This window comes from Ictidomys tridecemlineatus, chromosome 3 (genome assembly GCF_052094955.1).
Source record: "Ictidomys tridecemlineatus isolate mIctTri1 chromosome 3, mIctTri1.hap1, whole genome shotgun sequence".
In the NCBI taxonomy this organism is placed as follows: domain Eukaryota; kingdom Metazoa; phylum Chordata; class Mammalia; order Rodentia; family Sciuridae; genus Ictidomys; species Ictidomys tridecemlineatus.
This window is the reverse complement of record NC_135479.1, coordinates 39,964,429-39,980,472: the sequence shown is the minus strand read 5'-3', so window position 1 is coordinate 39,980,472 and position 16,044 is coordinate 39,964,429. Positions and strand designations below refer to the sequence as shown.

At 38.3% G+C, this 16,044-nt stretch overlaps 1 protein-coding gene across 8 annotated transcripts in view; it reads left to right on the top strand.

Moving 5' to 3' along the window:
- Positions 1-1,377, top strand: part of Rhot1 (ras homolog family member T1) — a 67,747-nt gene extending 66,370 nt beyond the window's left edge. For 6 of the 8 annotated variants that reach the window (XM_078042492.1, XM_078042491.1, XM_005327788.4 and 3 more), the window contains one exon: positions 273-1,377. In XM_078042492.1, the coding sequence (XP_077898618.1) occupies positions 273-390 (118 nt within the window). In that variant the 3' untranslated portion in view covers positions 391-1,377. The remainder of the gene's footprint in view (positions 1-272) is intronic. The other 2 variants (XR_005726436.2, XR_005726435.2) reach the window with 1 other exon arrangement.
- The last annotated feature ends 14,667 nt before the right edge of the window (positions 1,378-16,044 follow it).

The following is a 16,044-nucleotide window of genomic DNA, read 5'->3' as shown; positions in this document are numbered from 1 at the left end:
AGAAATTTCAAAATTTTAGATGCCAATTCCCAAGTAGTATCAAAAACATTTGCTTTTACTAATTTATCTGCATTATATTATTTTCTTAAGATGATGGTTATCTAAGCAATGTGTATACATGGCTGTACTGATAAAGGTTTTGGTAAGCATTACTGTATGCAATTAGTCTGACAAGTGTGCTAATACTTCCCTAAAAGTAGACTGTTATATGACTGGTGTGAGATTTTCCTACTAACCATGTTTTAAATATTAATTATATTTTCTGACTACAGGCATGTGACACAAGCTGACCTCAAGAGCTCCACGTTTTGGCTCCGAGCAAGTTTTGGTGCTACTGTTTTTGCAGTTTTGGGGTTTGCTATGTACAAAGCATTATTGAAACAGCGATGATTAAAAAAAAATACTGGCCCTACCAAAAACAGATACTTTTATGTACATTCTGAATGCTTTAAATTCTGCTAGAAATATTGAGATATTTATACATGCAGAGTTACTTTATTAATATTTGTAATTCATGCATAAGAATATTTTAATGATAGTAATAACTACAGTATTGGCTAGCATATGGAAAGAAAACAGCATCATAGCCAAACTAAAATGGCTACATTTCAGAGGCCAAAAGGGAATATTTTGTAAATAATGTATATATTCAGGTAAAATATGGTCTCCCAAACTGAGTTCTAGAAATGATGTTTCTAGACATTTCTACATGGTATTGTAAATGCTCACTTGGCTCACTCTCCTAGGTTTAAGTCATTCCAGAGATGATATTTACTCATGGATCACTTATTTATTTCACATTTACTCAAAATGATCCTTTGGGTACATGAGACACAATTTGCCATTTTCTCTCTATTTTTAAAAACACACAAGTCAATGTCTGCTTACCAACCCAATTTACTTTCAGTCACTTATGATAGGCTAGCCTTGAAGCCGTTGTGCAGTCTAGAAAATTGTATAGCTGAGTGTATACTCTCCTTTAAGGAGGCAGTAAAGTAAAAGCAATGAGCTGAGGAGTTCTCTATGTGATTATGTTGCTTCCTTTGTCAGTATGTGAAATTTTATAGCCCTTTCAATCAAATGAGAAAAATAATTTGTATATTATCACTGTTTTTAGTTTAAATAAACAAGTTACCCTTACTACTGTTGGAATTTCCTCCCAAAGTATAAATCATTCTATAATGGCTGTGTCTATTATAGTATATTACAGTAGCTGCATGTGTCATGAAGTGTTCTATATCTGCTAGGATAACCTAGAAGCAGCACTTTTTTAAATGGTAAAATAAATCTAATGAATATAAACTCTCATGATAAACCTATTTTTTTCCATCATTGACCTTTTCAAGTATTTAAATAAATAAATGCTGTGTACTGTGATCTTGAGTTTTTTGTCTTACAAAGTAAATATTTCTGCACAGATGTGAGTCCAGTCCTCTGGTTTCTATCTTTATTAGTTTGAAAAATATTTTTATACAAAAAAATTGGAAAATAGTGAAGTATGTTTTATAAGTTTAAAAGGATATCTATTTAAAAGTTATAAGGAAATCTATTCTTAGAAAAGGTCAATAGTTTTCCCCCATGTATACCATAATAATAGGGCTTCTGTTGTGGTTTCCATGTTCATTTTCTCCACTAACATAATTTTTCTTCTTTGCTGTTTTGAGGAACATTTTCTCATAAGATTAGACTTCCCAAACAACTAGTGACAGTATAACTCACTAACTATAAGCTTATAAAGTAGTATACACCACATTTTAATGACAATTAATTCTCCCAAGTTTTTTTTTCCATTTCGACTGCAATATTGTTTTAAATGAATGTGCTTTATAGAAAATTACATTTCTGAGAAAGAGAGGAAAGAAGGTAGTTTGCCAAGAGGCAAAAATGGTGACTCTGTATGTTTAGATTTTCTCTCTCAATCTTTTCATTTGAAGCTAAGTGTCTTTGATTCACAAGAAGGCAGAGTGGTAGCTGCCTTCATCTTTATCTCCTGTTCTTGGCAGGACCCCCTCACTCAGGCTTGGTGGCAAGCAGAGGGCATCCTCACTGCTTCCTCCTCCTCAGCCTGTAGGCTCATGTGGACATTTTTCTTTATTCAACATGCACTTTAAGGACAAATTAACGTGGGGAAATACAATAATAGGCTTTCTTGACTTTCATAATTGCTCAGTAGACGCAAGCTATAAGAGTGCTAAGGAAAAATGAAGAAAATAAGACTTAGAATTAAAAGGAAATCTTTGATTTTACACCAGTTGCATTATCTTGTAAATGGATAGTTTTGAGGCTGTTTGCTATGATGTTTTAATAAGTAATACAGCAGTTTTGTGAAGAAATATCACTTTGAAGGTTTGTAGTCCTATGGCTAAAGTAACTTCAAGGGTTTGTTGCTTTTTGCCATTCATGTCTTTTCTTTTTCACATTTGACCAAAAAATGAGTAATTTTTTATACTTTTGGTGCTGAAAAATGCCAGAATAGGAGTGGGCTCAGATGTAAGGCATCTGGAGAGCATATCACCGTTTTGAAATGGCTTGTAAAAGAAGTAGGCCAGGCCCAATGATGCACGCCTATAAATACCATCTATTCAGGGGGCTGAGGCAGGAGATTCACGAGTTCAGAGCCAGCTGTGGCAAATTTAATGAGAATCTATCTTTAAAAAAAAAAAAAAAAGTAGGACCATGGATATCTGGACTATCTGTTTGTGCATATCTACATGTCACCTCATATCACCTGTTAGGGAATGCACCAAAGAAGATATAACCTGATGAGTCAGTCTTGAATGAAATGAGAATTCTCTTGACCTGAGGGAAGGCAGCTGAATAACGAATGTCAGGGAGGAAACAGAGGTGAGTGCACAAACTCCATAGTAGAGCATGAATCTTCTCTGGCCCCTAGAATACAACTGTGGTTAGCTTTGATGTCCCTTTTGTATGAACTGCATAAGTCAGTATAATGTTGTCTTCAAACTATCCAGTTGTTCATCTGTATCCATGAAGGATTGATCCCACTCAAAAACAAAAATCCAGCCAGGCATGTAATCCTAGTGACTCTGGAGGCTGAGGCAGGAAGATTGCAACTTCAAGGCTAGCCGCAGCAATTTAGTGAGGCTCTAGGCAACTTAATAAGACTATCTTTTTTTTTTTTTTTTGTGGACACAATATTTTACATTTGTGTGGTGCTGAGGTTGAACCCAGAGCCTCATGCGTGCTAGGTGAGCACTCTACCACTGAGCCACAACCCCAGCCCCAAGTCCCTGTCTTAAAAGGGAAATTTATTTAAAAGGCTGGGTTGTAGCCAGGCACAGTGGTATGCATCAGTGGTAAAGCACCCCTGGGTTTAATCTCTAGTACCAAAAAAAAAAAGGGCTGGGATATAGTTCGGTGGTAGATCATTCTGGGTTCAATCCCCAGAATTGAAAGAAAAAAAAAACTCACAAAAACACTGTTTTTCTTCTTTAGCATTTTTATTCATAATTTACATTTGCAATTTATAATCAAATAACCCAGTGATACAAGTAGATATGCTTTTTTTTTCCATAAAGATTTGACAGTTTATGAGACTTTGACAACTACTAAATTCTGTGTTAGCATGACAACAGTTATAGACAACATATATAAACAAAACTGCATTCTAATAAGACTGTGCACACTGAAATTTGAATTTCATGCAATTTTTACCTGCCACAGAATATTTTATTTTTCTTTACCACTTACAATGTAGGGGCCATTCTTTGCTTATATTCTATACAAAAATTTTTAGTGGTCTGGATTTGATCAACCCCTAGTGTAACTGATGGAAAGATGCATGGCAGCATTTATTAGGCATCAAATTATCTGGTTGTCTTAGAATTTGAAAAATTATAGTGCTAGGAAAGATGTAAAAATACTGCAGTCATGTTTTGTTTGTCTGGAAACTAAGATTGGGCATATAGGAGATTTTTTTTTTCACTTTTCCTGATTATATTTCTCGCAGCAACATGGTGCTCTGACCAAGCTGGGGTTAATAACCTCAAAGGGCAATATGACATTCAGAAGGTAAAGGAAGATCAATTCTGCTTCTGAGCACTTGCTTGGAGCTATTCTGTTGGTACTTTATCGATGTTTGTTTTCAGTGTGTCCAATTGTGTAAATGACATACAACCTCATGAGAATGTTTATTGTGAACTCCAGTTACCTGGGGAAAATACACCCCTGTGTATATAACCATGTGATGTTTCTTATTTCCTTAGATTTTAAAGTCAAAATAGACAATGTGCATTGTCAAACTCCACACTTTTTTTTTTTTTTTTTTTGGAGTGTGGGAGATCTGAATTTTTTTTTTTTTAGATTTTTTTTTTTTTAAAAACAGAGTGAGAGAGGAGAGAGAGAGAATTTTTAATATTTATTTTTTAATTCTCGGCGGACACAACATCTTTGTTGGTATGCGGTGCTGAGGATCGAACTTGGGCCGCATGCATGCCAGGCGAGCGCGCTACCACTTGAGCCACATCCCCAGCCCCAAACTCCACACTTTTATAGCATACACTGAGCACAGAAAGTGAAAATGACTGATTCACAGCCATGCTATTAGTCTGTGCCTGAGCTAGGACTGAAACCCAGCATCCTGGTTCCCCATATAGTACTTATTTCACTATAGGAGCTGACCTTTACCCAGTGGGCTTTATTATCTGCATTTTAATAAATTTGTGGTTTATTTGTTTAAAAAGCCTGGCTGAGCCTGGTGTGGTGGCACATTGCTGTAATCCCAGTGACTCAGAAGGCTGAGGCAAGAGGATCACAAGTTTGAGGCCAGCCTCAGCAATTTAGTGAGGTCCTAAGCAAACTTAGAACCTGTCTCAAAATAAAAAATAAAAACGGCTAGTGGTATAGCTCAGTGGTGAAGCACCCCTGAGTTAAATCCCCAGTGATAATAATAATAATAATAGCCAAACTGAAGGAAAAAATGAAGGAGGATAAACCCCACTGAAGAGTTTTGACATTACTAAAAAGAGTTAAAATTGGCAAGGCAGAGTTTCTGGAAACCTCTCAGTTCTTCCAAGGGATTTTGCCCTCATCTGTGGTAGATGTCACTAGGTAATCACTGGCATCTGTTGAGAGGGAGGGGTATAGGCACAGTGCTTAGATTTATTTCAGGTAGAGATAACTGAGAGAGGGAAGTAGAGATAGAACTGTTGACAAACACCCTTTATGACTTCATTTAATTGTTCTTAAATTGCTAATTTGAAAAAAATACCTTGGAAAGGGAGCCTGTTATTGGGGAGGGGGCAAATAGAATAAAGTTTTGCCACTAACTTAACTATTTTTATCTTTCTGCAGTCAGCATCTGAGGTTCTATAATTCTAGCCTCTTCCATCCCAGCCACTTCTATATACCGTTTGGAGCAGGAGTAGCTGAATGTGTCCAAATATCCATGACCCTTTTTACTGATTTTCCACCTGAATCTTTTTCCTTTTCTCCAGATTCTCAAAGTGTGGTCATATCACCTGGAAACTTGTAAGGAATGCAGTTTTCACGAGCCACCCCTTACCCCGCTAGACCAACCGAATCAAAAGACTTGCCACCAAAATCGCTGTTAACAACCATCACTGTCCCTGTCCCTCTATTCCTGTTCTCAACCCATGAGTCTGGATGCATGTAAAAGGTTTGAGAACTTCTGCACTAGACATTGAAAACCCCAAAATACAGACTTTGCCTTCAAAGAAGTTGCAATCTATTTAGTCAGCTAAGTTATAAATTTGCTAGTAAAATTTTTGATTTAAAAAAAAAAAAAAAAACTTTCAACATCTTCCCCTCAGGATAAAATTTAAATCTTAAGCTCTGTTACAAGGCTCTGCAAACCTGTTCCCAGACCTTTGCAGCCAAATCTGTACTCTTCCCATTCAACTATAGTCACCATAAGTGGGCACTTTGCCCATTCTCTGTTGGGCCTTTAGCAATGCTCCCTCTAACTGGAACCATCTCCTCCCATATCTTTATCCCTTAGGTCTTGGGTGGTCAAGGCCTGCCTGACAATGTCCAGAAGCTACTTCTTGGCATTTGGTACACTTCTGTCCACCTCTCCCTCCCAGTATGGTACTCCTGCACTCATCTGTGTTTTGTCCAGAGATTCTCTTACCCTTTTTAAGAGTTATAAGGTGGAAATTGATATATTAACCAGGTCTCAGTAAATTACCTTTCCTCTGTCCCTCAGGAACTGAATGTGAGGAAGCTTTCCTGGTCTTCATCCTGCCCAACCATATCTTACTGACAGACTGAACTGAGTACTGACTGGATCCTTGCATCAGCCTGCCATATACCTTAAAGTACTAGGGGTGGAGGGCTGTATATCAACGTGCTTGACTTTAACTTAGTTTTCTTGATTTATGCAACCTTTACTTGAGAAGCAGCTCCTCTGTCACACAGCCCTTGTGGGAATACTGACTAAGTGGCCCTGGGGACTACATGATCTCTCAGTAATACTGGGAATGCAGGAGATTGTGACTAGGAGAGTAGAAGCTAAGACCCAGGTTTGAATTCCAGATTCGCCATTTCTTTCTGTAAATAAATTCACTTTTGTCATTCTCTTTCCCTCTCTATAAATAAGTATTGGGATTTTTTCCCCCCTTTATGTGTGTTATTTAACCACCTTCTCCAGGAGAATAGGAGATTCTGTAGCCCACAGGGGCTGAGAATGTTTTGATTTTCTTGAGTATTGGAGCTGTCTTAGTTTATTTGGACTGCTATAGCCATATAAAGCTTATGAAGATACAGAAATTTATTTCTCCTAGTTCTGGAGTTTGGAAAGTCAAAGATCAGTGCACTGGCAAATTTGATGTCCAGTGAGAGCCTGTTTTCTGGTTCACAAATGATGCCATCATGCCATTACTCTCATGGGAGAACAGGTGATGCAACAGTTTCCTGATTTTGTTCTTTTCCTTATAAAATCTATTCTTACACCAGTCATCTTGCCACCCTTATACTTGAGTTCTTTCATCATCATTCCATCACACTTAAATAAAGCTCAGGGCTGGGTATGGTGGTGCATGCTTATAATCCTAGCAGCTCAGGAGGCTGAGGCAGGAGGATCACAAGTTCTAGGCCAGTCTAATGGCATGTTATCTCTGAGCCACATCCCCAGCCCTTTTTATTTTTTTTTTAATTTTGAGACAGGGTCTTGCTAAATTGCTTAGGGCTCACTAAATTGCTGAGGCTGGCCTCAAACTTGCCATCCTCCTGCCTCAGCCTCCCAAGCTGCTGGGATTATAGGCATGCTCCATGATGCCCACCTGAGGACGAGCTTTCTTGAAGTCACCTAGTCACCAAAGCTCCTTGGCCTGAACTCAATGATCTCTCTCTTCCTACTACTTACACTGTTTATCAGGAAGGACTTCATGCCACTTAGCCATTCATTTCCTTTTAAGAACTTGTATTTGAAACTGCCTTTGTATAAGATTCTGGATGGGGTGTTAGAAATAAAAATGAATTAGTTACAAGGGGGGTACCTGATTCAAAAGCTCTTCCAGTACTGTAGGGAGAGGTAATATGTAAATAAATATCTACCACAGGTAGAGAAATGATAAGAATTGTAATAGGTAAGATCAAGCACAATGGGAATTTAAGAAAATGAGAGATTTTCCTCCAGCTGAGAAGTTGCCAGGAACTTTATGGTTAAGGTCACATTCCCTTTGCACCCTAAACAGTTCATACATAGAGTAGTTTCATCTATGCTGCAAGAGTTTAAGTGCCTGTGTTCCTCATACTTCTGGGATTGGAGATCAATAATCACCTCATTAGAGGAATTTCCTCCAGCTTAGTATTGTAAAAAAAAATTGAGACACTTCAGTAAAGTCTGTCAAAGTAGCAGCTGAATTTGAAAAATATACTGTGTAATAATATTCTTGAAAGAGAATAGTGCTCATCTGAAAGCTGTGCTAAGCTGTTAGGTTTCAGTGGCTGCTGAAACATGTACCAGAATGTAACTGTTGCCAACCAGGTACAGATATAGCATCATCTTATTTCGCCACCAGGATTCTGCCACATTTTAGGATTCACAGTTACTGTGTGCCTAAAATGACCTTCTACACCCAAGTGAAGAAGCTCTGGCCCACAGTCAGAATTAATTATCATCGGCAAAGTTTTCCTACGTGACCAGGATCGTGGAAATCCCAAAGCCAAATGACTGAGAAATCCACCAAGGAAACTTGCCTTGGGTGTCTCCCAGCTGATTTCTCAGGGTCGAAACCACCTATCTTTAGAGCTCCCAGTTGCATTTCCTTTACTGATCTTATATTTATTCATATTTTTAAACTGATTTCCTTTTGGGATATCATAAATTTTAGCACAGAAAATGTGAGGTTCTAGAGTGTGTGAGAGACAGGATCAACTGTATGGTTTGCTTCATTAGTGCTTATTCAGAGAAGGAAGACTGATCCTTGGTCCTCTGACTGTTCACCTAATCCAGTTTGCCTCTGGTCCCTAAACTGCATTCCTATAAGGATAATCTTTTAGTTGCTACCTCAAGGAAGTGTTCAAGTGCTGCTTACGTTCTTGATTCCAAAAAAGAAAGAAAGAAATTTAGATTCTGAATCCTGATACTTCAAGCAATCCTAGTACTGGGGAATTATCAGGTAAGGATTTAGGTAAGTGAACAATCCTTGTCTTGGGTCATTTCATTGTATGTGAAAGTTCTCAGTAGAGTGGTATACATCTCCTCATCTTTGTATGATGTTTAAGGGGTACTTACAATAATGAGGCACACAGACTGCATATCAACCCCGTTCATCAATATGAGTTCTTAAATTCCCAGCTAGCAGATTGGATTCCCATTCATTTTGTAGCACAGGCCCTATTAGGGTGCCCCTTCTTAAAAAATAGAAATAATAACAACAACAAAATCAGTCCTAGAGAGGGTATGAGGTTATGGCAGACAGGGCAAAATGTCTGTCAGAGAAGTCAGATTCTTTCCCTCAAAAATGAGTCATCTGTCCTCTGACTTCTCAAAGTTCTGGAGGAACAGTAGCTCAGCTGGCAGTGCCCTGGGAGGACCCTTACAGTGCTTCAAGTAATTGGTGGAAGGGATGTTTGCTTTCTGGTTATGGGCCTTTGTCAAGAGACATAGGAAATTCTGGGGTTGCAGGATGAGAATGTGCACCAGCATTATTTCTACTTTCAGGAGACAGCCTGAGTCCCTGGGGATTGGGAGACTCTCAGCTTGACCTCTTCCTAGACAAAAATGGAAATGTATTTAGAAGCATCTGGATTTATCAGGTCTCCAGTTTTCCTTCCCCAATCCCCGTCCTGCGACTGCCACTGCCCCCAAAGCCCAGGAAGGGAAGAACAACTTAGCCCTCTTATAAACAATACTGCAGAATCTTCACCCACCTACCTCAGGGAAACTGCTGACCCATGAATGCCTCACATTCTCCTAGAATGCAGCCAAGGCGGAGTTCTGACTGAACTAAGCAATTCTATCTTTGGGGCCTCTTCTTCTAGCTCTCATTTTTCTTCTCCTGCTCCCTTTTTTTTCTAGAGTTTGAGAGCTGTACTGTTCATTGTTTCTACCCATCATTATTAAGGGAGAGATGGAAACATTCCCATGGTAACAGTTTCATCTCAAAATATCTGAATGCTCTTAGCCACCCTCCCACTCCAGGGAAAAGATGAGCTTTGTTTTTTTCAAATCTTTATCCTTAGAGTACAGTTGACAGGTCCTCTGTACACCGCAGGGAAGCCAGCCCTGATCAGGAACACAGGAAGGGCCCAGAGAGGTAGATTTCTTTCTAAGCTGACTGCACTTCCAGAACAAAGTGGAAATATTTCAAAAACTTAATGTTAGATGGCTCTGACACTGACCCAAAGAATTACTAGTGGAAACAGTAGTGAAAATACCAACTTCTCTGGGGAAGATTAAGTGAGAACATCTGAGCTAGGCCAGGACAGACTTGGTTCAAAGAGCCACAGGCCACCCTATCTTACTGCAGAGAACAGATTTAAACAAATTCATCAGAGATGTGTGTTGATCAACATCAGGGAAGTGGGGACAGAAAATGGGACAAGAAAGCATGGAACTTTATTTTCATGACCTATTTTATGACTGCCAAAGAGCCTTCAGTATTGAAATGGGTTGACAGGAGATAGGAAACATTTTTCGTTAATATGTATTGGTATCTGTTGCATGTGTAGTTTATTATCTATCACAAATTAGATCAAAACTTGGTAGCTTAAAACAGCAAACATTTGGGGGCTGGGGTTGTAGTTCAGTGGTAGAGTGCTCACCTAGCATGTGCTAGGCCCTGGGTTCAAACCTCAACACCACATAAAAATAAATAAAGATATTGTGTCCAACTACAACAAAAAAATAAATTTAAAAAAATAGCAAATATTTGTTATCTTACAGTTTCTGTGGGTCAGGAATCTGTGAGTGGTTCTGGTTCAGGGTCTCTAATTAGGTTGCATATTGGAGTCAGGAACAGTCGACTGAAGGCTTCACTGGGCCTGAAAGATCCCTTTCCAAGACAGCTCCTTCACATGGCTATTGGCAAGAGGCCCCAGACACATAGTTTGCAAATATTTTCTTCCATATGTGAGTTGTCTTTTTTTAATTTAATGATATTAGGGATTGATCTCAGGGACTCTACCACTGAGCTACATCCCCAGCCCTCATTGTTTGGTTTTTGTTGTTGTTTTTTGGTGCTAGGGATTGAACCCAGGGCCTCATGCATGATGAGAATGCACTCTACCACTGAGCAAAAGACTCCTGGCCCCATAAATTTTTTATTTTGGTGACACCCAAATTATATACATATTTAAATTTTTCTTTCTTTTTTTTTTAATTTGTTTGTGCTTTCAGATTCACATCCAAGAAACCATTTCCTTATCTAAAATCACCAAGATTTACACTTGTTTTCTTCTTAGAGTTTTTGCTTCCATTTAGGTGTTGGTGTTATGTGAGCTAGGGAACTAATTGCATTCTTTTGCATGTGAATGTTCAGTTGTCACAGTACTATTTATTGAAAAGACTATTCTTTTCTTCTTGAAGAGTCATGGCACATTTATCAAAAATCAATTGGCAGGCTGGGGATATAGCTCAGTTGGTACAGTGCTTTCCTTGCATGCACAAGGCCCTGGGTTTAATCCCCAGCACCACAAGAAAAAAAAAAATCAATTGGCCATAACGTAAGGGCATATTTCTCGATTTTATTGTATTGATCTATGCATCTATTCTTATCCCAATACTACAGTGTTTATTCTATAGCTTTTTAGCAAGTTTTGAAATATGGAAGTGTGAGTTGTTTTTTTTTTTTCAGGATTGTTTAACAACTATCATAGCTCCCTTACATTTACATGTTTGCCCTTTTCGTTTTTTATTTTGAGACAGGGTCTTGCTAAATTGACTAGGCTGGCCTCAAACTTATGATTCGCTTAACTCAGCCTCCTGAGAAGCTAGAATTACAAGCATGTGCCACCATGCCTACCCTATTTCCATATGATTAAGATCAGCTTGTCAGTTTCTCAAAATAAAAGCCAAATGGATTTTGATAAGGATTACATTGAATCTGCACATCAATTCGTGGACTCTCACCATCTTAACATTTCCAATCCATGAATGTGAACTGGCTTTCCATTTATTTAGGTCTTCTGTGATTTCTTTAATTATGTTTTTTATGGTTTTTAGTATACAAGTTGTTTGCTCCCATGCTTAAATTTATTCATAAGTTTTATTCTATTCAATGATATTGCAAATAAAATTATTTTCTTAATTTTATTTTCAAATAATTCTTTACTCAAATGTAGAAATATAGTTGATCTTTTGTATGCTAATCTTTATCCTGCCACTGTTATCTCTAATAATTTGTAGATTCCTTAGGACTTTTTTTTTTTTTTTTGGTACTAGTGATTTAACTCAGGGACACTCAAATCACTGAGCTACATCCCCAGCCCTAGTTTGTATTTTATTTAGAAACAGGTTCTCACTCCAATGGTACAGAATAGAGGACACAGAGACTAACCCACATAAGTACAGTTATCTTAGACAAAGGTGCCAAAAACATACATTGGAGAAAAGATAGCCTCTTCAACAAATGGTGCTAGGAAAATGGGAAATCCATATGCAACAAAATGAAATTAAACCTCTATCTCTCACCATGCACAAAACTCAACTGCAAGTAGATCAAGGACCTAAGAATTAAACCAGAGACCCTGAGTCTAATAGAAGAAAAAGTAGGCCCAAATCTCCATCATGTCAGATTAGGCCCCTACTTCCTTAATAAGACTGCTATAGTGCAAGAATTAAAAGAAACAGGGCTGGGGTTGTGGCTCAGTGGTAGACCGCTTGCCTAGCACGTGCGAGGCCCTGGGTTCAAACCTCAGCACCACATAAAAATAAATAAATAAAATAAAGATATTGTGTCCAACTACAGCTAAAAAATAAATATTAAAAAAAAATAATCAATGGGATGGATTCAAAATAAAAAGCTACTTCTTAGCAAAAGAAATGATCAGTGAGGAGCGTCTTGAGAGCAAATTTTTACCACTTGCACATCAGAGCACTAATCTCTAGGGTATATAAAGAACTCAAAAAGCGAAACACCAAAACAACAAATAACCCAATCAATAAATGGGCCAAGGAACTGAACAGACACTTCTCAGAAGAGGATATACAATCAACAAATATATGAAAAAATGTTCAACATCTCTAGCCATTAGAGAAATGAAAATCAAAACTACTTTAAGATTTCATCTCACTCCAGTCAGAATGGCAGCTATTAAGAATACAAACAGGGGGGCTGGGGATGTGGCTCAAGTGGTAGCGAGCTTGCCTAGCATGCGTGAGGCACTGGGTTTGATTCACAGCACCACGTAAAGATATTGTGTCCACCTAAAACTAAAAAATAAATATATATATTTAAAAAAAAGAATACAAACAGGGCCAGGGTTGTGGCTCAGAAGTAACATGTGCGAGGTCCTGGGTTCGATACTCAGCACAACATAAAAATAAATAAATAAAATAAAGGTATTGTGTCCAACTACAACTAAAAAAAATTTTTTTAAAGAATACAAACAACAATAAGTGTTGGCGAGGATGTGGGGCCGGGGGAGACACACATTGCTGATGGGACTGAAAATTGGTGCAGCCAATATGGAAAACAGTATGGAGATTCCTTGGAAAATTGGGAATGAAACCACCTTTTGACCCAGCTATCCCATTCCTCAGTCTATACACATAGGACTTAAAAGCAGCATACTACAGGGACACAGCCACATCAATGTTTATAGCAACACAATTCACAATAGCTAAACTGTGGGACTAACCTAGATGCCCTTTAGTAGATGAATGGATAAAGAAAATGTGGTTATATATACACAATGGAATATTACTCAGCAATAAAGGAGAATAAAATCATGGCATTTTCAGGTAAATGGATGAAGTTGAAGAATATTATGTTAAGTGAAGTTAGCCAATCCCAAAAAAACAAATGCCAAATGTTTTCTCTGATATAAGAAGGCTGATTCATAGTGGGGTTGGGAGGGGGATCATGGGAGAGTTAGACAAACTCTAGATAGGGAAAAAGAGTGGGAGGAGAAAGGGAGCTTGGGGGTTGAAAAGATGGGATGAGATGGACATTATTACCCTAAGTACATGTATGAAGACACAAATGGTGTGAATATACTTTGTACAATAGGAGATATGAAAAAATGTGTATTATATATATGTAATATGAATTGTAATGCAATCTGCTGTCATATATAACAAATTAGAATTTTTAAAATTTTAAAAATAATACATAATATATACTATTATAAAAAGGAAAAAAAAAGAATCGGGGTCTCACTGAGTTGCTTAGTGCCTCACTTTAGTTGACACTGGCTTTAAACTCGCGATCCTCCTGCCTCAGCCTCCCAAGCTGCTGGGATTACAGGCATGCGCCACCTGTAGCACATTTAGGACTTTTGTACACAAGATAGTTTTACTTCCTCCTGTCCAAACTGGATGCCTTTTAATTAATGTTATCTTCCTTAATTGCCCACCCCAAAGCCCCAATACAATGTTGACTAGAATGACAAAAGCAGATGTTTGGTTTGTTCCTGATTTTAGGGAGGAAAACATCCAGTCTTTTCAGCATTAAGTATGATGTTAGCCAAGGGTTTTTTTATAGATGTCCCTTATCAGATTAAGGAAATCTCCTCCTTTTCCCAGTTTTTGACTGTTTCATCATGAAAGCATGTTGGAATTTGTCAAGTGCTTTTTCTAAGTCTACTGAAATAGTTTTATAGTTTTTGTCTTTTATTCCATGAATATAGTGTATTTCATTGAGTTTTGTATGTTGAATCAACCTTGCATTTTTGGGAAAATCCCACTTGGTCGTGATGTGTAATCCTTTTTACTTATTGTTGGATTCGCTTTGCTAGTATTTAGTTGAGAGTTTGCATTTATAGCAGAATGGGTGTTCTGTGGTTTTCTTGTGCTGTCTCTGATTTTGCTCTCAGAATAATGCTGACCTCAGAATGAGTTGGGAAGTGTTCCTACTCCCATTTTTTTGGAAGAGTTTGTGAAGGATCAATATTGTTTATTATGTCTTTAACCCATTTCAATCAGGTTTTTGCCCCTATTACTATGCTGAAATTGTTCTTGTCAAGGTCTCCCAGTGTCCTCCATGTTGCCCAATGCAGTGGTCAATTCTCAGCCATCGGTTTAAGCTCATTAGCAGCTCCCCCCGCCCAGTACTAGGACTTTGTGCTGGCAGCAAGCACTCTATCACACAGTCATTTCTGAACCTTTTTAAAATTTTATTTTGAGACATGGTTTCACTAAGTTGCCAAGGCTGGCCTAGAACATGGTTCTCCTGTCTCATCCTTCCCAGTAGCTGGGATTATAGGCAAGTGCCACTATACCCAGCTCATCAGCAGCATTTGATTTATTTCCTTGCTTCTTGGAATAATCTCTTCTTTTGCTTTCCACAATTTGCTGGGTATTCTCTCCCTCATTGGCCATGCTTTGCAAGTCTCCTTTCCTGGATTGTCTTCCCCTCTCAGCCCTCTTAATAATGGAGGGCCTCAGGACTAAGTCTTTGAAACAGTTTTTATATTTTCTGACTTTGGTGATTTTATTGCTCTCCTAGATTTAAACTCAATTCATGCTGAAGACTCCCAAGTTTAGAGTCCAAGGATGATCTCTCTCTTTATCTTTGGACTTAAATGTCCAGTGCCCCCTGGACATTCTTTTAAAAATATTTTTTTAGTTGTTGATGGACCTTTATTTTACTCATTTATTTATATGTGTTGCTGAGACTCGAACCTAGTGCCTCACATACACTAGGCAAATGTTATACCACTGAGCCTCAACCCCAACCCCCACTGGACATTTTAACTTCAATATTGACTGTATATTTCAAACTTAACATGTCCAAAATAACTTTTGATATAGCCCACAAAAACCTGCTGCTCCCCTAATCTTCCCCATCTTTTTTTTTTTTTTTTTTTGAGGTGGGGTCTCACTGTGCTGCCCAGACTGGTCTCAAACTCCTGGGCTCTAGAGATTCCCCTGCTTTAGCCTCCCAAGTAGCTGTGACTATTCCCCCATCATTATTAAACACAGCTTTTCCTTTTAATTGCTCAGGCTAAAACTATCAGTGTCAACCTTATTGGTGTCTCTCAATCCTGACAGTCACTCCATTAGTAAATCCTGTTGGGCCTACCTTCAAAATAACTAGAGCATAACCACTTCTTACCACCTTCATTATTAGATTATGTTTATCTAGCTGGGATTGTTGTAATAGGCTCTGTGTGTGGGGGTGGGGGGGTATTTAAGCCAGGATTGCTCTACCACTGAGCTATACCTCCAGCCCATTTTTATTTTGAGACAGGATCTCCCTAAATTACTGAGGCTGTCCTTGAATTTGAGATCCTCCTGCCGGAGCCTCCTAAGTAGCTGGGATTACAGGAAAGCACCACCATGCTCAGCCATATTATACTCTTATATAATTGTGTTGGTTGTTAGTCTCCTGACACTGTAAGATCCATGAGGGCATGATTTTTTTCTGTTTTGTTTACTGCTTTACTCCTTGCTCC